At 46.1% G+C, this 23170-nt stretch overlaps 1 protein-coding gene across 12 annotated transcripts in view; it reads right to left on the minus strand.

Annotated features, from left to right (window-relative positions):
- Window positions 1-23170, minus strand: part of LOC143359946 (RNA binding protein fox-1 homolog 2) — a 437182-nt gene that overhangs the window by 222648 nt on the left and 191364 nt on the right. For 10 of the 12 annotated variants that reach the window (XM_076798378.1, XM_076798379.1, XM_076798376.1 and 7 more), the window contains exon 1: window positions 10241-11132. The exons of the other annotated variants lie outside the window; for them this stretch is intronic. In XM_076798378.1, the coding sequence (XP_076654493.1) occupies window positions 10241-10252 (12 nt within the window). In that variant the 5' untranslated portion in view covers window positions 10253-11132. Of the gene's footprint in view, window positions 1-10240; window positions 11133-23170 lie in introns of those variants that run through there. 12 annotated transcript variants of the gene reach the window in all.

Raw genomic sequence — 23170 nt, forward strand, 5'->3', positions numbered from 1 at the left:
GGCCAATCTTTCGTGAAAAGTGATTTTCTAACGAAAACCTTCACGCGAATTTAACTGTAGTCAAAATTAATTTCTTATAATCTATGCATGATTGCTTCAAGCCTGATTACTCAAGTCAAAATAAATACTGCGATAAGATAAAGTCAACGAGGGCAGTTATCTTTTTCTTCCCTTCGTTTTCTCTAACGCAATTCGTCCGCTAGCGTAAAGTTGACACAACGACGAATAGGAAGAGAAACCGAGAAGTTTCGCCGCGGTTTAATGAAATTGTTGAAAAGAGAGACGGATTCTACCGTTTCCACCGAAATTGATTAATTACCACGAAGCTCCCGGCTCCCTTTTGTCTCGCCCGCATCCACCAGCCTCGTCCCACCAAACCCTGAAACCCTTCGAGATGTTTATACCGATGCGTCAACGCGCGCAGTGTCTGCGTTCCGGCGTTGAACGCGAGAACGCGGAGCGTCACAATGGCGTGTATCTCGCATCGACGTTTCTGCACGGTGTCCCCGTTTCGCCGAAGTTTCAGCCAAGTAGCGAGTCACTTCCGTAAACGAGAGATCCCTTCGCGAGGCAACTCCACCGGATGTCTTGCGTACCGAAATCGAAGCGTATTCGCCTATCTCGAAGAGCAACTGGGTTGCTCGCTTAATTAATCGATCAAACATTTGGATAAAAGCCACTCATTATCCAGACAAAGAGAAAAATGTCTTTATTCGTTTTTTATATTCTAAAAATGCTCTCGTAGCTTAAAAAGCTTCCTGCAACTAAAGAAGCCGTTGACACTGAAGAGTCAATTTTGACGTCGATTAAAGTAGACCAGAAATGTTTAACGAAGAAATAAATAGTCTTGTCGCTTCGTTTACCAAGTGTATAATTCGAGCACATTCTGTGTAAGCAGCACGATAAGAAACGGCTCCATAACTTTAAGGTTTCCCCGACACAGCAACTGCAACTTTTTATCTCGGCCGTTTTGGACGGCGCACGGCGATTGGCCGATCTCCCAGAAGCATAGACTCCTCGGCCAATGAGGCCGCGGAAGAAGAAAAAAAAAAAGGGTTCGTGGCTCTATAACTATAACCCACATCTCCCGGCGGTTGATTAAAGTTTCGCTCGGCAAAACCGTGCGGTCTGACAGATTCGTTCAAAAATTGCGCGCGGCTAATATTTCCCACTCTCCGCGGCCAGTTTTGTTCGTCTCTGTCCTTCCACGGTAGCGCCCGGCGACGTGAACAATAAGAAGGAAGTTTCGCGCACGAAGGATAGCGAGAAAAAGACACGGAGAGCGAAGTTCGCGGAGCGATAAATTAGCGAACAAAGCGGAGCCGGGGCCGGTAGAACAAGACTTTCTTTCTTCAATAATAACTCTCGCGGCGCTAAGTGTATTCAGAGACGATAATTTCCACCCGGGGAGAAAAAAAAAACACAATGGCCGGTCATAGGAGAAGGGCCTTGACACGTATCCGCCGGATTAACGACGCTCGGCGTCGTTTAAGCTCCGAGTGACACTTCCTTCCACTTTGTACGCGCTCGTCGAGCCACGGTTAGACGCGTCAAATATTTCTTAATATCCCCGGGAGCCTCGTAATTAATCCCCCCTCGGCGGGAATTTTCTTCTCGCAGGGACAAAGCGAACTCTCCATCCGGGAACGTGCACGCGAATTCCGCGAGGTCTTGTCGATTCGATTTTCCCCGCGGGATGTTCCCAGATTTTGTTCCTTTTTTACTGCGTTCCGACAACCGTTTGTCCACGATGATCGCAACACCGCGGACATGCAGCGAGCCCGGCGACGTTATAAAATTGTCCAACCGCTATAAAGAGAGCGCGTGATCTTTAAAGCTCCGCGGAACACGCGAGCGCTCGCTAACGCTCTGTTTCGCGTGCTTTCGCGGGGCATGACCCCGCGAGGGTTCGGGGGTTGGAAACCGGGAATAAAAATAGCTTGTTCGATCGAAATCCTCGTACGAGACTTTCGATCCGCCCTCGCCTCGATCGATCCGGCGACGCAAACACAACGGGAAATCGCGGGCACCCTGCAACTCCGAGAAACTCGGCGCAATGCGAGGGCGGAAAAAGTTTCGAACCGCATACTATTCCGGGGAACACCGTTGCATTATACTGCATCCTTTCTGTGTCATAATGTTGTATTAGATCTTAATCTTTTTGTAATATTTTTTAACCAGCAAAATAATTGAGGCAAACAATTGAAAGAAAATTCGGTACGGAATCTAATAGTAATATTTTTTTAGTGGCACATCATGGACGATGTTAACAAGCAAAATAATTGAGGCAAGGAATCGAAAGAAAATTCGGTACAGAATCCAATAGTAATATTTTGTGGTGGAATATCGCGAAGGGTGCGGCAAGCAAAATAATCGCGCAGTAACACTCCAGCATTATCGACATGGTCAACGTGATGAACGCTTGAAAAAACAAGGAGAGTCGGTGAAACGCGTTGTAATCGGAACAAAATTCGGAACGGAGCCCCGAAAAGGGTTAAACAGTGGACAATGTCTCGGAGTGTTCGAGTGTCCAGGTTGAACAGAAACGATCCCCCATAGTTTCCAGTGGCGCGCAACAAACAACCAAGTTGATTTAATCGAGAACGACACTTTCGATCGGTCGCGGAGGAACTCGAATCGCACTCGTCCCCCGACCTTTTGTTCCCTCCGTTCGAGCTTCAGCAAACAGTGACGGGAGAGCCTCGATACAGGAACCTCTACCAATCAGCAAGATTGCTTCGCGAAATCGTATGTTAAACTCATGATCCGCGAGCGTCTCTCCGGCTCGAAACGTTTCCAATCATCCCTTATTATCCCGATATTTCTGCAGACTCCGTCGAGTGCTACCCCTGTCAATAAACGCTTTATCATTTTTCACTGGGATTAAGACTGTGCTAGTGTACGTGGAGATTCTGTGAAGCATGTGTAGACCGTTTGAATGGTGCGTACATACTTCCTCAATTATGACCATCGACAAATAGTTACGACTTTATAGCACTTTTCCAAATTTCTTCAAATATAAACAAAATTTTATTTTACGGTAGGTTTTATTTTATTATATTTTATATGTTTTATTTTAGGTGTATATTTGTAGGGTTGCAGGAAAAATTGAATTACACACTTGAAAAAACGCTCGTGTGAAGTAACCTGAAGCCTTTCTCGAATTACGAATGAGAATCACAAAATTAAGCAAAAGTATTTAATAAAGTTTAAAGAATATTATGGTAACTCCAGTGTCCCAATACTGCCGATAAAAATACAGCACAACTACCAACGATGTCGCGCCAATTCAAGGGGATGAAGCTAAGAACCCTAGATGCAACTTGCGAACTTTTCGAATGAATTAAATAAATTGTTTTCGCGCTAAGAGTTTCTCGCGCAACCTGGAGCGAGGGTTGCACCCTCGGGCTTGCTAAAAAAAGAAAAAAAAAAGAAAAAAGATGGAACTCGCGATTCGGCGAACAAGGCCGCAATTACGGTTCGGGGTTGGTTCGCCCCGAGCGAATTTGCATCGGCGACAGGAGAAGCTGTTGGTTGGGGGGATGGACCAAAGGGGTGGTTCGCTTAAGGGCCCGGCCGATGGATCGATCGATCGGTCGAGCTTCGATATAAAGTGCCGGGCGATAGACGCTGGAAATAGTCCGTCCTATATTTCGAAATACATACACGTCGTAGGAAAGACTGGGACTGGAGGGGTGAGCGGGGGTGAGCGGTGGGAAATTAGCGAGGTTCGTCGAGTCAACGTCGGACACGAGTGGTTCCGGATGACGTTGTCTCTCTCTCTCTCTCTCTCTCTCTCTCTCTCTCTCTCTCTCTCTCTCTCTCTCTCTCTCTCTCTCTCTCGCGAGGATCGTCCACTTCCGGCCTGTTCCTCGGGAAATAATATTAAAGCCTGCTGGAAAAAGAGTGGCGCGGGGAGTGTTGATTTTGCGAGTACGTGTCGCGAGCGCGAAGGCGCTTGACCTAAAAACCACGATTTTCTCCTGGCTTCTCTCTTCTCATTTTTTTTTTACGCGAAAATCCAATGGAACCCGAGAACGGATCATCTCTTTTCATTTATTTATTTCCCGCGGAATTGGCACCGGTATTACCGACGGGATTAACGTCGTCGAATAATACCCACGGCGAGCTCACGATGGCATAATATCTCCGTTGAATTTTTTGCGCACGACAACCGGCGAAAAAGTTTCGCTCGAAGCCTGTCGCCCGACCGACGAACATTTTCAAATGAATCGGACACGCGCGGCCGGGATTTTCGGGTCCGAGAGAGGCGACGCGCGAGTGTCGCCGGGATCGATCGCGATTGTTCAATTTTTAACCACGCTTCTTTGTGACCGGCGAGAACAAATTACGCCCGCGTTTTGTCCGTAAATAGGCCGAGCGCGTGTTCCGCGGACTGTGCGAAATAGTTTCCGCAGAGGGAAATATAAAAAAATATCGGCCGGACCCGCGTCAATTTGGACGTGTCCTTTCACTCGGAAAACCGTGGATTTAATTTTAGGTATTTGTTATCGTGCTGCGGACTTTCGTACGTTTGAAACTTTTCAATAATCGCGACAGTCGCCGTTTGATGGGATTTAATGCCACATTTTAATTTCAATTATCTTGTTGCAGCGAGGACGGCAGTCCCGTTCGAGTGTGTTTGCGTGTGACGGGATTTGCGCAAACTTTCGCAGTTGTTCGTGAACTGCGGATTCCGTGCATTTATAATAAAATTGGATGCGCTTCAAGATCTCATTTCGAGTTACAGAGGGGAACCGGTTGATATCGTTTTTAGTCTGGAAAATATTTAATGATCAAATATCATTCTGGAACGTTTAATATTAACACTCTATCGGGAAACTGATTAATTATTAGTCGGACGTGTGTCCACTGATTTATGGACACATCTCAACAAATACTGTTCCCTTGTCATCCCTTAACAGGAAAATCTACTTCCCTTCGTACCTAATGGATTAATTTGGTGTAAGAAGTAAATAGTGGTTGTACACGTGAGGAGACTATTCCTGCAACAAATCGATATTTTCTTTGGACATGTCTTCGGGAGAATTTAGGTACTTCTTCGGAGACAGGGTAGGTCAGTAGGGTGACGCGTGAAGGATCGGAACGTAGATGCTATTCTAAGAAATTTTGCTGGATATAGTCAATTCGTAGAGTGTATTTATGTCACTGTAAAACATGACAGTGATGTAGGACGAACTTCACTTGCAATATCGAAATTGATACATCCTACCCAACTATTTCCGGTATTCATGTCGAAAGTTCACCAAACTATTATACTCCGCCATTTTCAAACTATTCACCCCCATTACCTACCGTCACATATCTTTTCTTTTGACATTAAATTTTTTAGTAACATATTGCTGAATAATTCGAACTCCATTGAGCTCGGAAAGTGATTACGAGAATGCAATTCGTAGATTTCCAAATGGCTACCACTAATAATTCCTGCAAGGACGATTGTAAACGAAAGTAGGGACATTTAACTGAGCCTACACCGTTTATTTGCCACAGTTAACACGAATAGTACGGCAATGGCGAACATGCCCTCGAACCCGCCTATACACGACCCAAATGAATCAGTAAGCCTACAGCTAAATGACCTGCAAAAGGTAACCATCCCCGAAGACCTCGTCGATTCTCCGAAACAACTGTTCCAAGAGTGCCCATTTTACAACTTGAAATTTCTACTCGGGTCGAGCACTTTGACCATTATACTCGGCGCAAAGTTTGAAGCGTTCCGCGCGGTCCAAGTTGCCGGAGGGTCGAAAAGATAACAAGTTTCGTTTCCCCGTGCCTTTGACATTCAGATTTCGGTGATTTCTAGTGTCCGAGGATCTCCGGCAAGACGCGCGGGACCCGTTAATTATTCCACTCGAGCCTGATTAAAGGCGCATCGGCTATTCTTGCCCGCGCTTAATAGAGAATGATACCGCGACATTATTCAAAACAGAGAAGGCGCGTTCATTCATCCGCTGTCCCGTTTTTCCCCGGGACACAACCGGTGCGCGCCGCTTTTAAATATTCCTGTCTCCCAAGGAGCGGAGAGGGGAGGAGAGGGGGGAAGAGGAAATATTTCAAACGGCAATTCATTAAGTAGTTCCATAAATTCTTGCCTTTATTGCGCGTAATTTAACTTCTGTGGCCGCGCGCGCGCAACTCCGCAACAACGAAAACAGGGAAACGAAACGGGGAGGGAGAAATGAAAAAAAAAAAGAAATGGAAGGAATTTAACAAGTGGCATACTTCGCGGGCCAGAAAAATGAAACAATATCCTGTTGGTGCCGCGGAATTCGTACCAGCCCGACAAAGTTTTCCCCGTCGAGCCCGCCCCGGCAACTGTCCCGGAGTTTTTAATCCACTCCGATTATTTTTCCGATAGTCGCTCGATGCTTTGCGACTAGTTGTTTTTTTTCGGGTCAGTCTCTGTTTTCTCCTCTCGTCTATCGTTCGTGCAGACCTTGCAGCGTTACCTTGCTATCGATACACCTCGTCACGTGGCCCGACCCATTGATATATCCCTCCTGACCGCATCGACGGTGTCGTGTTGTCGATAGTTACGAGCGATTATCGACTGATCGACTCGGTTCGTCGACGAGAACTTGCGAATCGTTTAAATGCGATTCGAATTTATTACAATTTTACGGTCTTAGACGCCCCGGAAGGCTCAAACAACAACTGGTTTAGTAACAAATTTTCTGCCGAATGACCTTACCCTAATTTCGTCGTTTAAAGACGGATAAAAGATAAATTTGAATAATGAATCAACCGCTGTGTAAATACGTAATGCTATTAACACAATACGCAGAAACCTCTACCATGTTCTCAAAAACATGCGAGCCACGGTACAATTGCAAATAAGTATATTCCCTCGCATAATCTTGATTGAGAAACGCAGCGTAATCTGCTGATTAATGTAAAACCGAGTGTGATCGGAAGCTCGATACATCTTAAGGTTCTTTTTTTTTCAATTTATATCTGGCTGGCGATGGAGGATGTAATTTTTGGTTCGATTAAAATGGATGGAGATTGGTCCCTGAATATTCATCGGGTTACGACACCGCGCAAGCAACGAGACGCGTTGCATCATTCTTAGGGGTGGTTTTCAAGCAGAACACGCGTCTTTTCTGTTTCGTCACGGTCAGTGGAAGCCGGGAGGCGGTTTTTGCGCGAGTCAACGTGTTCGTGCTGGCGCCCGATTCTCTGTAACACGGCTTAAAAGCCCCGCTGTCCACGTAATTGACGTTAATACGCAGATCGTATTACTCGCTTTGTCGCCACCCGTTTTTGTCTTACTCCTTGCGCGAGTTCTCGGCTCCTATGATAGCGCGGAGCGTGTTCGCGGACAGAAAACTGTCTTGCAAATTTCTAAAAATGCGGATAAAGTACAGAACACTCGCTTGGAATCCCATCACGAACCTAATGAACTTTGCATCTAAACCTTTTGGGGACGACAGTACTCAAATAATAATAATTAATTATTTTCGTACCGAAAGAGTAGTTCACGTACTTTTTGTTCTTCCAATTTAGTAATATTAAATTTACTTTCCTCTAGAAAACATTTCAAAAAATTACGGAAGGTTGCCCTTAAGGCCTTAAAATATGCGAGACTTCTCTTCGAGTCCCCAGTATTAAGAGCAGCCATTACGTTTAAATTAGTATCATCAGTAGTGCCTCAGTTTGCAAATTAGCTAATAGAATTGCTCATAGAATATTCCGACTGGTAATTAATAGTCTGCGGATATTTATGCAAAATAAAAAGCGTCCAAGTCGACTGTAATAAGTATAAAATACATTGAATGTAATAATTGCGATAATTCTTTTGAAATTCTGCTAATATCCTTACACGTTTGTATTTCAAACGTCATAATTCTTGTCATAAATGCATAAAATCTGCAATTAACACTGAACCTGCCACGGTCCATCAAACAACCGGTTCCAGGTTTCTTCTTCCACAATGATTGAAGCTGTAAAGGTATTTTAAAAAAACAGCTAAAAAATAGTAAAACGATTTAATCAATCCAGCCTTGCCAATTGTATAAGATAACTCGCGTCAGTCGCTTTAGTGCTCGGCGGATTCGATGTTAATGAAGGAGAAAAAGAATATAATGTGTGTTGCAGGGTATTCGAAACAAACAGGCAACGAGGAGCTTCCGGTGAACAGTGCAAGAACAGAAAGTGAATACCCGTCTAAATCGAGAATCGAGGGGCTAATAAATTAGTAGATTTCGAGAGGCACGGTTCGAGGCCGTTGTTTTTGTCCCACGTTGCGCTCGAAAGGAGGAACGTAACGGAACGGTCAGCTTTATTGTGTGCGAAATCCAATCCGCCGGGTTTTCGGACCACGGGGCCCGGTTTCCGTTGGGAAAGCCCTGCTCCCCGCAGCCCCGGGGCCTACCTGGGCCCCTCGGTAAATACACCCGGGCCCCGATACCTGCTTCGAATCGGCTCGAAGGGGGGGAAAAAGATGGCCACGAGTTCGCAACTGCCCTACGTCTACCGTGTTCATCAACAAAGGAGCTAGCACGCCAAATATCGAGTGCCTCGCCGAATATTTCGCTCGAGAACTCCGCGCAACGATAAACGGCAACAAAACCACAGAAAAATGTTTACTCGCCTCCGTTCGAACAGGTAAATTTTACTGGCTATAAAACTTGCGATTTCAAAAAAATATTGCATAAATGAATTGCAATAAAGCCTGTAGTAGCGTGGCTGATCGAAAAAGGTTTTGTACAAAAGTGGATGGTCTTTTCGCAGGGAATGGACTGAAGTGAACAAAATTATTGAAGATTCATTTGTTATGAAGATATTTCAGCTCCCCCACTACGAAACGGTAAACGTTGAATAATTATTGGATTTCAGTAAGTTTTGCGTTACATTCGGTTGAATAAGATGACAACGTTAATTTGGTTGGCCAACGGAGTTTATCAACAATTTTGTCAGTGACATATGCGCAGAGCGCTCCAAATTGTCGGGTTGAAGTTCACGGATAAAAATAGCCGGCGATTAGTCGATGTAAAACGTGGCTGCGAGAAAAGTATGCGCGTACTTAAGATTAGAAAAAAAAAAGATAGATATGCAAAGGCATAGAAACGTTTATTAACGATCAACTTTTTGCGTAGACGGTTCTACGACCGTGAACACGTATGGGAGCAATTAATAATAGATAATGACCAGCTGAAGTGATTTAACCCAGTGATAAACACCAGTACGGTGTAATTTAACCTGCCGTTACAGATATACTACAATACAAATATTTTTAATCGCTCGTGACCACGACAAAAAAAAAAGATATTCGAAGAGACAATTGGAAAACAAGTTAACTAATCATCGACACGATCCGACAATAATACTGATTTCTACTTGAAACGACAGCGAAATGAAACTGTCGTTTAAAGTAACGACAGTGGCGTGGCGCGTTCAACGGTATCGATTCGAACACATTTCCGAATCCCCGAATACAATATTTGAGGAGCTAATAGTACATTAAACGGAGATACCGGAGAGCAACGTATTTACTTTCACTCCGGAGTGCCCCCTGTCTCGCAACGTTCCTCGCCGAGAGTGCCCTAACCTCTCTTTCGCCGACGCCTGGTTCGCGGTAAATATGCGGGAGATGCACATATTCGTGGTACGCGTATTCGAAGGCAATTCATCGACAGATTACTCCTATCTTTCCCGATAATTTCTGTCCGTCGCGTCCGCAGTCTCCCGGCGAGAGCGAACATAACCTCAAAACCGTCCGAAGCTGACGACGCAGCGAATTTTCACGGACATCGCGCCCGAACCGTTCGTTTCATCTCCAAATAAGAGGGAAACGGATTCGGACACGACGAGGTCCACGAGAAACATCGAAATTTAAAGAACGTTGCGACGTTCGGAGCAACAACACTGTGCGTGCGCGTCTTTTGTTGCAATCGACGCGTGGTTCGCCTATTATCGGTTAACGAGTAGGATCGATCGAGGGCTCCCGTTTCCAGTGATTCGAAACGCGAATGAGCCCTCGATCGAATCCCGTGCACAGGTTGGAAATAGAAAGTAAGCATGGTCCGCGAGGCCTGGCGCCTCATATCGAACCGACGCCTTCGAACGTATCCAGAAGAGAGGGTAGAGAAAGAGAAAGAGAGGGACTGAGTGAGAGCAACACAGAGACGCCTCCCTCTCCTAACTCTCTCTCTCTTTCTCGAGCGAGGTCCTTGTAAATGTAAACGGTTGCTAGAATATGGAAACGATCACTTACGGGGTAGTACATCCCTTGCGGAGGAAGAAAAAACGCCCCAGAGCCCCACAGTTTGAGGCCGTTTTGCTCCACCGTTGTGCGAGAAAACAAATCCAACACTCCGTACCGCCTCCCCCTCCACACCACCACCACCGCCGCCTCCTCCTCCTCCTCCTCCTGCGCTGCCTCCTTTTCTACCCTGTTGTCCCTTCTCGCTCTCTCTCCTCGCTTCGTGCACTGTACGCGACGTTACCCGGCGCGTTTCTCTCTTTCCGTCCGAGAGAGAGCACGTATATATCTCCGTGGATATATAGCACGTACGCGTGTGTACGTACCGTGGCACGTATCTGTATATCAGCGAAAACGTATATTTTTCGCGTGTACACCACTATCGCACCAAAAGTGTACGTTCCTTTCTGTGTAAGCGCGACAAAAAAACACCGACGATACACACAAGCGTGAAAAGAGAGAGAGTGAGAGAGAGACAGATAATACCCGTGCGCGATGTTTTTGCACGCACCACACGGACACAGAGGGGCGCGCGCGCGCCGCTAGGCCTCTACACACTCACTCGAAGAACGGACCGAGACGACGCACGACAATCGAACGAGACGAGCCGAGAGAGGTTACACAAAACTCTCTTTCTCGCGCGCACACGATACAGCGGGACCCGCGATATTATACTTCGCACGACCACGAACGCTCGACGACGAATCGCGAACTCTCTCTCTCTTGCTCCGTTTTCTATTTTTCTTCTCTCGCTCTGTCCTCTACTAACTTTTCCTCTACTTTCTCCTTCTACCGTGTTACTCTCTTTCTCTCTATCTCTGTCTTCGGCTCCTTTCGTCCTATTACACGCTCTCTCTCTCTCTATTGCAACAAACTCACGACCGCCACCGAGCGTGGTCCCTTTGCGACTGACGGTCCCGCTCCTAGCCGGCGCCATCGGCGTGCAGCGCCACCGCGCACGCAGCGCCGCGCATCGGCCATTCCTCCAACTGCGAGAATCAAACTCGATCGAGGCGGACGCGAAATATTGTCCCTCTCTCCCTCTACCACCTCTCTTTCTCACTCCTTCTCTCTTTTTCCCCTCTGCGTCGAACGAAGAGTTTATGGAAATACGCGCAGCCTCGATTATTCGAATTAAAGCATGGATATGCCACACAAAAAATGACTACGAATTCGATTTTTAGTGATAAATTGCAACTCTTTCCCGCGCTCAATTTTGTAATGAGCGCGGTAGCTTCACTTTCGTTTCATTGCTTCCTTCGAGCGTGTCTATTTTTCCCCTCCCGCCCTTTCTTCTAGCTTTCGTTTATTAAATATGCATTAACGTTCCGGCTGCCGCCTCAGGCAGTCCGATAATATTTAATTTATTCGGAGCCGCTGTTACAGCAACCATGTTGGTGGATTTCGCTCCCTCATTATTGTGTGTGGTAATAAAGCCGTTATTATGACTATTATCGTTACTGGTAGAGTACTGGTATTAGATCTCGTAAGCAGACTCGGGACATTTATACGAATTCCCGTTGGTATGGATTCGTTTGGAAAAGATTGAATTTTTTCTTGCAATTTTCCGAGTAACGTGAATAATTATCTATGAAACAATGTATCTTTGGTACAGGTAAAACGAATTTTTCATTTCCATGTAACCGAAAAAGCAACACTTATACTGTTATTGCCACGGAAGTCGCTGGTGACTGACGTTATCAATTGTTTACAAACAAACGAACAAAAACTATTTAACAGTCCCTAAGTGTTAATATGGCTTATCTTCGCAGCGACTAGAAACAAACAAAAGTCCAGCTCGCAACAAACTGCGCAAAATTCGCGTTTCGAAAGATCGAACGAGTATCAAATAAAGAGAATCATTTCCGCAGGCTGAGCTCTTTGTAGGAGGAGCGGATCGAATTTTCGTTTCGCTCGCAATGATGAATCAAATATCGCCAAATGCGATACAGGCCCGGGGATTCGTTCCGCCGATTTTCCCCTTCCGCCTCGTTCGGTTCGAGCGTCGTTTACATTCGCGCGGCAAAAGATGCGCCCATCGGATAGAAATTAAGTCAATTTACGTTCGGCGGCGTTTCGTCGCCCTCCAATCCGTTTCGGGTTTTTCTTTCGCTTCCCACGTTTCATCCGTTTTATCTGGTTCGAGTTCGACGACGCAGCTCCGGTATGCTCAAACACTTTGACCAAGTATTTCCTATTTTCGCGTCTTATCAGATGATTAAAATTGCGTCGAACCAACAGGGCCATTAGCAGCTCGCAGTTATAATTAGAGTGCGCCTCTCAGTGCGAAATAAAACTGTTCTGCTCGAAATGGAAAATTTTCTTTTTGGACGCTCTGCCAGCGTGAAAAATTCCATAAGATCAAACTAATCGATTCAAATAGGAATTAAAGTTTTTAAATTTACCATGCTGAGAGAGTACTCCTCCGAATTCGTGGAACGAGTCGTGTTTCATTGATTTGCCACTTTTCTATGCGCTCGCGGCAATAACTAACGCTCGTTGCCATTTCCGTTGTTGCTTGCGAAACGGCAGGACCTTGCGTCTGCAGGCTGCATATGTCTCATCCCATCTGTATGCACACGTCTCGTTTCGCGCGCAAATAAACGCAATTGTTCCCCGCGCGCCATCGCCAAATTGTGTTTGCCCGTGTCCACAATGACCGGCAATTATAAAAATTGTAATAGAAAAGGTAAATATTGATGTTGAACGGCGGGGTCATCCAGGATAATGGATATGAACCTTTCATTAGCATTCCGCTGGCATCGGCGTCTTTGACAACTGACATTCCTCGTATCCCGTGCCTTCTGGTCGTTAAAAAATAATTTCTTTACCGTTCGAAAATAACTCTTGCTTCGGAAGAGCAGTGTACGAAAGTATTTACGTCCGTGGAGAAGCTGGGTTCAAGATTTCTGTACATTTCTGTATGTAGCGACTCACCTGGCACATTATCGGAAAGCAAATACGACAGGGACGAGTTCGGAATCATAAAAAGAGCGCTCACGGCGCTGCATCTGCATTGGTAATGGTAATAAATACAATGCCAGAGGTCAGATTTGCGGATATGACTATCATATGTCCTTGGCGACGCGGATGCTTAAAATTGGCTCGTTTTTATCGAGAAGAAAATTGCAAGTTAATTATTGCGTACATCCTAATCGATCAAAATATTCCAAGTAAGAAAATAGAATCTATTTTCAGGTGATGGGTGCGTGGGTCGTCACACGAGATATTTTCTATTCAAATCAATTTCTATTTCTATTCAAAAAATTTTCATTGTCTCAGTAATATGAAAGAACATCTTAATGGTACTCCACAGGAGGTCACGCGACGGCAAAGAAAACTTTTCCCCGCACTCTCGACCCTCAAACGATTTTTATTAAAGACGACAAAATGCTTTCTCATACGTTTTTGAAGATTCCCGAAGCCATTTTCGCGTTCGTTTCATTTCGCGAACATTTCCCGGGAACGCGTTCTGGTGGGTTAACGCTCGCAGCGTGTCCGCGACCCAAAAATTGAAACCCGCGATCGGATCGACTTCCGGTCCCGCGTGTAATATCGGAGTTTCATTATTGCGCCCGCGGTGCCTGGTTATTGCGCGCATATATTAACGCGCGCCGCGCGAGATACAAGCGGAACCATTATCAAGGTATATACGAAGCGGATTCCAATACCGAGGAAAGCCCGCGCCGCGCGAGATTATCGTTACGGGGTGTGATAATGCCTTCCGTGCGATCTTTATTATTTCCCGAACACGGTTTTCTTGTGCGTCGGAGCAGTTCGAACCTCTGCATAGTCCGCAGCAGTCGTAAAATCGGAAATCGCGTTTTCCTCGGAGGAATTCCCTTAGCAACATCTAATTCTTCAACGCGCTCGTAAGGGGGGAAAATACTCGGTTTTTCTAGACGAAAGTTCTCTTATTGGGCGATATTTATTATTTCCTTAATTCCCCATCGAAGCAGTGCCAATCTCGACTCTCGCGAAGTCATTGACCGGAAACTGCGTACTAAATGATGCGGATTCTCTAAACAGCGTCTAATTCGATGGCGGACTCGCGGAACGGGCTCGTAACGGGAGAAGATACCCCGCGACGCGTTTTCCTAGATGAAAGTCCTTTTATCAGACAAACAGCGCGAGCGTATCGCGTTACGAGGCGGAGAGGCCGCGCGAGTAATGAATTTTTTCGCGCGACGGAGCCACTTCGACGCTCATTACTCCTCGCGGCGTTCCGTTTCCCGTCGTTTGCTAGGCTTTCCAGCCGCGACATGTGCGCCGTACTCCCTCGCACAGGAGTATCGCGATAGTCAGAAACTGTTATCGTCATGTCTCATTAATGTTTGGAGACGAGTAACCAAGCCAGGAGTGACAGATGTGAGGAAAGTCGAGTTCACCGATCTTTTCCATCTCACGTATCTCGGTTCTATTGTACCGCGAACGCGACGTTTTCGCGTTTATTTAGCCGAGGGACTGCGACGAAATGATCAGAGCCGCAGTACTAGAAGTACAATTTCTACAAACGTATATTTGCAACTCGAGAATGTCAGAACTTCCGGAGAAAATGAGAAGAATTACTGGAGTGTCGCTCGCACACTTTCATCTCCGAAGTAAGGATCATTCAATGCAAGGAAGTTCGTTTAAGGTATTGGCTGTAACAATTTGATCACCCACTGTAGTCGCGGAAGCAGTATTTTCACCGTATCTTCATTAGAGGCAGGCCACGGTTAATTTATTATTGCGCGGTTTTAGTAAACACGAGCTTCTAGGGTTCCCAGCTTAATAGCCGTTTACATTACAGTCAATGAGTCCACCAATTGGGGCCACTTTCAGGGCTCAGTTTTTAGAAAACTGTGAAATAAGCCTCAACGATTGTTGTAAAACTACCAGCGAACAATTGTTCAAATACCTGTAGGTGATTTAAAAATGCGTTCAATCCTACAAGAATTTCTGCCCATTAAAGTATTAAATATAGTTGAAACCATGCAGGGGGACAATCGCAGAAAATGCTCATCTCAAATCGGGCACGAACGATAACAAGATACAGTGAATTCTCGATATACGTCATCAACACGGGTCTTGCCAGCGTCGTGTATCGTCCAGGACACATACCCGAGCGGTGTTATGTTTACCGAGGTCTCTCGAGCTTCGCGGCCCCTCACGGGGTATAAACTGCGGTAGTGAGGATAATTCCGCGACGTTTACCATCCAGGCCTCGGCGACATATATGAAGAAATCACTGTATTAACCGAGGATGGCGGCTGTTTGTGCACGCTCGTGTTGCGCCCACCGCGAGAAGAACTTTAGGGGCGAGCCGATACGTCGCCAAAGTTACAAACAGGAATGCAATTGAATTAAGCGACGTCGCAGCGTCGAGTTCTAAAGTAAAAAGAGCGGGGGCACTTTGTGCGGCGAATGGGTTAATACTTCTGGCCGGGGGTGTACAAGGAGAGGGACGGATGCAGCGGCGGAAAAGCCGGCCGGCGAATCACCTTTTCCGGCTCTAACCTTTGATTCGCGCAGGCTAGGCAGCGCAAATGCACCGCGGCGAAACTTTCACGACTTCCATTACCGCTCTGTGTGTGTTCCTTTCTCTATCGTTGCGCAATATCGCCTCCGGTGGAACAAGCGAACGAGTACAACACAGGTGGCGAGAGAGAGAGAGAGAGAGAGAGAGAGAGAGAGACAGAGAGAGAGAGAGAGAGAGAGAGAGAGAGGAGAGGGAACGGGGCACGGATCGAAACGCGGATAATTGCGGAACACCGTGCACACGATCGAAGATGAACCGTTGCGAAATCTGTTTCGTTTGGCTTCGCGCAGCAGCCGACGACGGACTCGCGCTGACGGTGGCAGAAAAGTTCCGGCGGCAGATAGGGCCAAAGTATCGGAGACAACGAAATCCCGACAATTTATGTCCCTGGAACACGGCCAGGATACGACGGGCCCTGTCGGCCGCAGAGGCGGATACGAAATATGTCAAATAGAAGACCGCGAAAGTCTACGCTGCAGGTGTAAAAGCGCGGCCGCGGAGACAGTGACGCGCTGTCAGCGATCGGGAATATTCCTACCAACAACGCGTATCCTTCATCCCCAACGAAGCTTTCGGAAATTTGGTACGATTTAAAAAAAAAAATGTAGGTCGAACGGGTGGTACCGAGTTGCCGGACAAAAGCTGCAATTGGGTCATAATATTAAATTTTCATTCTCAACACCGTGCATGCTTCGTCCCCGATATAGCGGAATGTTCCTGGTATCGCGCCATTTTGGAAAGTTTCGGGTACCTGGGAGTATAATTTTTTAAAAGAATGTGTGTAGGTCGAACGGCTGGTACGGAGTTGCCGGACAAAAGCTGCAATTGAGTCATAATATTAAATTTTGATTCTCAACACCGTGCGTGCTTCGTCCCCGATATAGCGGAATGTTCCTGGTATCGCGCCATTTTGGAAAGTTTCGGGTACCTGGGAGTATAATTTTTTAAAAGAATGTGTGTAGCTCGAATGGGTGGTATGGAGTTGGCGGAAAAATAGTTGGGTCGAAAATATTAAATATCGGTCCTCAATACCGTGCACGCTTCATCCCCGATATAGGGGAAAGTTGGAAGTAAAATTCTTTTGAAAGAATGTATGTAGACCAAAATATCTAATTATTAAATTGAAATTCGGTAACATCCGAAAAAGTGTCCAAGCTAAAACACAAATTCTTTTCAGAGTTGTCCCGTATTTTCTCCGATCGAACGAAATATTAAGTGTCACCGAGTAATCGATCGTTTCGGCATCGCAAAGGCCGCAAAATGGCGCAGACCGCGGTCTGCGAGGCAGCGGCTAAACAAATAAATGCTACACGCTATCAGCGTTCTTCGCAGAAAACGCGGAACGATGTACTAGCGGAACGTTCGACCCGGATAGCCGCAGGATCGCGTTGTAAATTTTCTCACATCTACGTGGCACTTCCTTTCCCCGTGTATTTACGTTGCTTCTAAACGTCGGCCCCACTTGTTTAGTGAGATCACATTCGCGCCGCGAATTTCGCCGGCCGAAAATACGGCGAGCCTTTCGCGAACTGGTCACGATCCACGGGTTTTGTCGATAACCTTCCTTTGTTGGGGGTTTAACCATGCCGCGGATGTCTTTGGATCTTTTCCGACTACTATGATTGTATAATTATTCTTTACCGAAACGCGCGCCCGTTTGTTCAAAGATTCTTTCATGTTTGAGAGAAGCTCAAGAAAACTGTTACTAATGACACCGTTCCGCGTCTTTGGGAATTTATTGTCACCGAGGGGTTGAACCAGTTCTTTTAAAATTTTAGGGCTGTTTTACTACACTACTAAGGTAATTCAAAATATTTTTTTAATCTCAAAAAGCGTACATATGATTACTTTAATACCCCTCCTCAAGTCAAAAAATGATTAATTAAATAAGTAATTTCCGATAGATGCCTTGAAGAGAATATCGTCGGAGAGTTGCGCTATCGATTGCCGCAAATAAAAATTGACTTATGCGATTCGCTACGTCAGGCCCGATGCTTAATCGTGCCGGAAAGATGTTTCCAGAGTGAGCGCACAGACAGCGCATTATAATCGCGCGTGGACCGCCCCGACACACCCTTGACCGTCGTCTTTTTACCATTTCAGCGAAATCTCGTTAACGACGTCATGGTAATCGACTTTGTTTCAAGGCGGCGTTGTGAGAGGAACGGCTCGGCGAGGTCTCCCGTCAGTTTTTACCGGACGTTTTCGAGCACAGGCGCTCTTTCAGCCTCCGCTCTGAATATCGGCGGCAATCAAAGAAACGGCGGATCCGTCTGCGCTCGTGAAATCGTTCGTGGAAGAACGCCGCTCGTCACTCTTCAGCTTCTTTCGCGAATGAGTTATTGTTTCGTCTCGGGACTCTGCGCCGTGCCGGCCGATTCCACCGCCCCGTGCAAATGGCGTGTCTCGCGTTGATCTTCTTTGATTTTGACCCTTTGAGGATGGGAATTGTTTCGGGCACACTTTTCGATTCATCAAATGTACCCAATTTCCCTGCGAAACTAGACTGTACACTACAGAGACAAATGTAGGATTTAACCCCCTCAAGGCGCGTGCTTTTGGGGGTTTCATGGCAGGCATAGTTAAATCTATTGAACCCCGTACGCAGCCATTTTTTGTCAAATTATTTTTGAATCTACATTTTTGAGATTGCCGTTGATCTTCTTATCGGACCTCATACAAGTACACATTTTATTTCACGAGAGTATCGTCGAGATTTTCGAAATGTTTTCTTTTTTTCGCGCAAGGAACAAATTTTGAAAACTAAATAGAAACGCAAATAGAATGTACAAACTGCAGCGATTGCGATGCAACAATTTCGCGCGGAACACGCGTTGGGGAGCAATAACAGTGCAGCGTTGCTGGTCCGAATTCGTGAGGGTCGATATGAAGCAGAAATGTTTTTTTTTTTTACAAAATCTCTACAAACCCGAAGCAATATAAACACTGCAGAAAAATGTACTGCATCCCTCACTTTGGTATTTTTTTCACGGGCAAATATCCTTTGTTTTCCCAGCGGAAAAGGTCTGTTTGTCGGGAGCATTATAAAAATTGCAACAATCGTATTATTGCTGTCAGACCCGCCGCTTTTAGAGTGTTACGCGCGCCAAAATATATTCTGTATATGGTGCACTGTGAGTGAATAACGAAAACGAGCTGGTGCAATTAAAAACAGAGGCTAGATTAAAAGAATTTAAGAATGAATAAAAGAATTAGTTTTCCCACAGTTTTCATACCATATAAAGAACTATCTAACGTAATGTTTATTATTTTTACATTAAAAGAAATCACACATCAAATACCAATTTCTGCCTATGGAAAAGGTTCAACAGTTTTCCCGAAAAAAATTCTGAAAAATTCGTTAAAAATCGGAAACCAGCCCCGCCTCAAACCTCCCTAGAAGCAATATAAAAATCATAAAATAGTGTTTCGCATCGTCCGCCAGGCAAGAGGCATCAGCAACCCAAACATCGCGCCGAACTTGAAGGAGGAAAAGCGGAAGTGGCACGCGGGGATGTTTCCATGATGATGGTGGAAGAGAGCGTTCCCCTCGAGGGAGGGGTCACGCCCTCTTCGTCCTGACGGATCATCCTGGGTTCGCGAGCGTGGATACACGGCACCTACAATCAACCTGCGACGGTGGTCCGATCCGCAGGGGTTAACCTTTCCCTCCTCGAGTCGCCATAGAAACGAAGGGACGGGGACTCGAGAGGGTGCAAAAGCCACGGTGCTTAGAATAACGCGGCACGACGCGCGACGCGCCTCTCCGGGATGGAAATGGAGTCCGCGACGCTGCTGCCCGACAGTAACAAGCGAAGATACGATGTAACGACGCCATCCCGCTGTCGTCTGTCGTAATCGCAACCGCGAGACACGCGTGACGAGAATGGACGATTCCCTGTTGCAGGAATCTTGCCCCTTCCGCCCTTCCTCCCCCGTGACTCCATCTCGAGTTACGTTCGTACGACTTACTCCGGATCGGGCAAGGACGGCTCTGATCGTGAGAAATTGTTGCAATTACTGCGAACTTCGCGACGGACGCTGCCGTTCTTCGGGAAAACACTTCGCGGACCCGGAGGTCGCCTAAAGTCCAACCTTCGGTAACCATTTTTGTATTAAAGAATGTGTATTGATACTAGATTTGCGGAGCACTAAAAGTGGCAATTTTGTACTAATTTGTAAAAATTATACGAACGTGTTCATTCAGATTTTTAGCACGTTTTATTGTAGTTTTATTCTATGAATGCAGTTTGGAAATTTCCAGAATAGTAATATCAGTGTTTGGATGCGTTTTGTGATTTGCTGTATGAAATTTCGTTGTTTGTTGTGACACAGTAGTTATGAAAAGATTATGAGTGTATCTGTCAGATCGGTCGCGACCTCCGCAAGGTGAAAGGTCATCGTGAATGATATTCAAACCCACGCGAATGTTGTTTTCATATTATTGGATAACGCGACCGCTGGGACCTCGAGTTTTTGGAGATTTGTTCCAAATGTCTCTGCTTGTGACATTGTTGCAACACACATCGGCTCTACCATGTATTTTCTAACGTGTCTATATATTTCGATCGACTACGCAAGGCTTAACAAGTTTGTCAGTTTGTAAGTTTTCAAAAAATCCTAATTCTTCAGCCAAGTCTCTCCAACTCAAAGGAGGAAAAATAATTTAGACAAACACTCTTCGTGTTCTCGAGCAAGTTCTGGAGCCGCCATTTCATCTGTGAACCCAGCGTCGCCCGACTATCTATGAAAAAGGTCAAAGCCTGGTTCAATGTTGTTCCATCCGAAACCTTCTTATCCGAATACATCAGCATGCCGATATAAACTTTACGAGGGGATTCGTCCGTGTCTTTTACAACCCTATCTCTCCTCCGAGTCTTCATTTTCGTATTCAACCCCCTTTTATGATCGGTGCACGCGTGCGGATCGAAATGTCTGGAATAATTAATTCATTCCGGAGACCCTAGCGACCAAAAATCCTTTCCCTTCCTCGGACAAAGTTGTTAAGACTCTAGGATGTGCGGAACAAGACCGATGCAAGTGGGCAGATCGAAACGATCCACTTTGGAGATTCCAGGAACGCGACGAACGACGAGTGACCCCCGATAGACCGAAAGTTGTTATCAGTTTGTCTTAACTATCGCTAAACGGGATAAACGTCTGGTCCGGTGTTTCGCGTGCAAATTTTTTATTGCCCAGTGGGGTGGCTCGACGGTGTCAGGCCAGTTTACGATCCGAGGGACGAAAAAAACCGGGCTTGTGTACAATCGCGTGCATCCTGTAACGAGCATGAGCGCGTGGGGGATGCTCCGACGCGCCGCGCCGCCTCGTGAAATTGCCTATCGACGTCGGCCGTTCTCTCTCTCTCTCTCTCTGTCTCTCTCTCTCTGTCTCCCTCGGGCACAGGCTCCGCCGGTGCAGTTTCAAGTGCACTCGGTGCGGCCGCGTATTTTTAGAACCCTCTACGCGCATTCGTAGGTTGCGTTGCAGCTGGAGCGCACATGCGCCTATGCGATCCTTCTCTCTGTTCCTTCTCTCGCTCCTCTCCGCTCCGCTCCTCTCCTCCCGTAGGCCGATTCCACCCGTCGCCGGCTCGCACACATCCTCGTGACACTATAAATGTTTCACGGTTGACCTCACCGCGGGCCGAAGGTGGCCGAACAACCGGATTTATCGGATCGAGAGCCGCGAACCTGTGATCGAGCCTCCAGGATGCACCAATGACACGCAGAATTTCCTCGAAAATGATGCGCTATAGCCGACAGAGAGAGAGAGAGAGAGAGAGAGAGAGAGAGAGAGAGAGAGAGAGAGAGAGATTCCCATGGACTCGTCGAGCGTGAAACCGAGGTTCCCACAGAGTCTCCCGTTTCTTGATTCTTCGCGGGAAAGAGGATCCCCCAGAGGGAATTCCACCCCCGCTGTTCAACTCCGACTCCGATATTTAGTGTCCGCGAAACCGTTCGAGTCGGGCGACTTTCAAAGGAGCAGCATTCTTCAGTGTCACCGTGCAAGTTCTGCTTTCCGCGGGATTAACCCTGGATTAGGGCTCTGGCGGAGATCGATGTGCAATTTTTAAGAACCTCATTTTTAAGGGTAGCGTGCACGGTTGGGACTTACGCCTTAAAATAACGGCATTTTTCGACGTCCGCTCGCAATTCTCAGTTTATGGAGAGAGCAAAGCCGTGGCAAAGCTGCTGGAGCCCGTGAGAAACTCTTAGGAGCCCCACTTTTAGGGGTGGGAAATTATATTTCAGGATCAACGGTAGTTTTCGATGTAATTGTGAAATTCTCTAATTTATGAGAACACAGAACATTTTTTAAGGATTTCATTTTCCGAGATGAGGGGTTGGTCAAGGGTCTGAATTTAAAGCAAACAATCGATCACTTGCGAAGCAGCCGGCTTGATTCGCGCGTCCAGTATTTGCATTACGTGCGTTCGAAAACATTTTTCGACTGATCCGCGAATCCGAGCGGATCGATCAAGCGGGTCGCGATAAGCCGACAGCTAAATCCTTCGACAGACCCTCGTTCCATCAAAATCATCCCCCTATTTTGTCTTCCCTTTTTAGGCGACGGATCAGCCCGTTTCGCTATCCTCGCTCGCGAATCTGCTCGTAAAGAAAGAAAAAAAAAAACGAACCAGGAGATTTGGGAAAATCGAAGACGACCTATAAACCGAGATGTCACCGGTGGGGTCCGAGCAGACCCCACCCCCTTTATCGAGCTGGTCCTAAAAAATATTGCGACTGAGATATCGGCCCGAGTGGAAAGTTCGAGAACGTATTTCGAATCCCGATTTACTAGCTATAAATCATCGCTGAAAGTTTCGGGGTGCGAGTGTAGATCCTTGTAAAAGGCCCGGCTAAATCGTAGATCTATATAGGCTGTGCGAAGTAGAACCTGCGGCGAGATCTGTTGCAACGATAAGACCACTTATCTGACCGGCATAGTTAATTAAATTAGCCCTCGCGCATCGTTAGGGGCTAGTTGACCCGAATCGAAAATTTACTTTGAGCCGTTTCACGCGTTGGGCAAATTTATAAATAAATTTTGCACGCTTACGTCAGTATATATGCGTTACTATAGTTGCAATGTTAACTCGTGGCGTAGGAAATGTGCTAATAGCTTTAGAAATTCAGATTTGTGAAAGAACGAAATTTGAGATTTTGTCAATTTTTATTGATATTGAAATCCTTAGTTAAAATTCAGTTAACAGCAATTCAGTTTCAATCCCTCGTAGACTCAAACTTACACTATGATAGTGAAGACTGTTTTACGTTGAAATATAAAATTTTTCATTCATCCCCTATCATTAAAAACAAAAATCCTAAAATTACTGCATAAGTGTTGCATTATCATGAACTTGGAATCACGCTGTGGCCTCAGAAAATACCGTCCCTTTAAAAACAACGTTGTTTTAA

Source organism: Halictus rubicundus, chromosome 12 (genome assembly GCF_050948215.1).
Source record: "Halictus rubicundus isolate RS-2024b chromosome 12, iyHalRubi1_principal, whole genome shotgun sequence".
NCBI classification, from domain to species: Eukaryota; Metazoa; Arthropoda; class Insecta; order Hymenoptera; family Halictidae; genus Halictus; species Halictus rubicundus.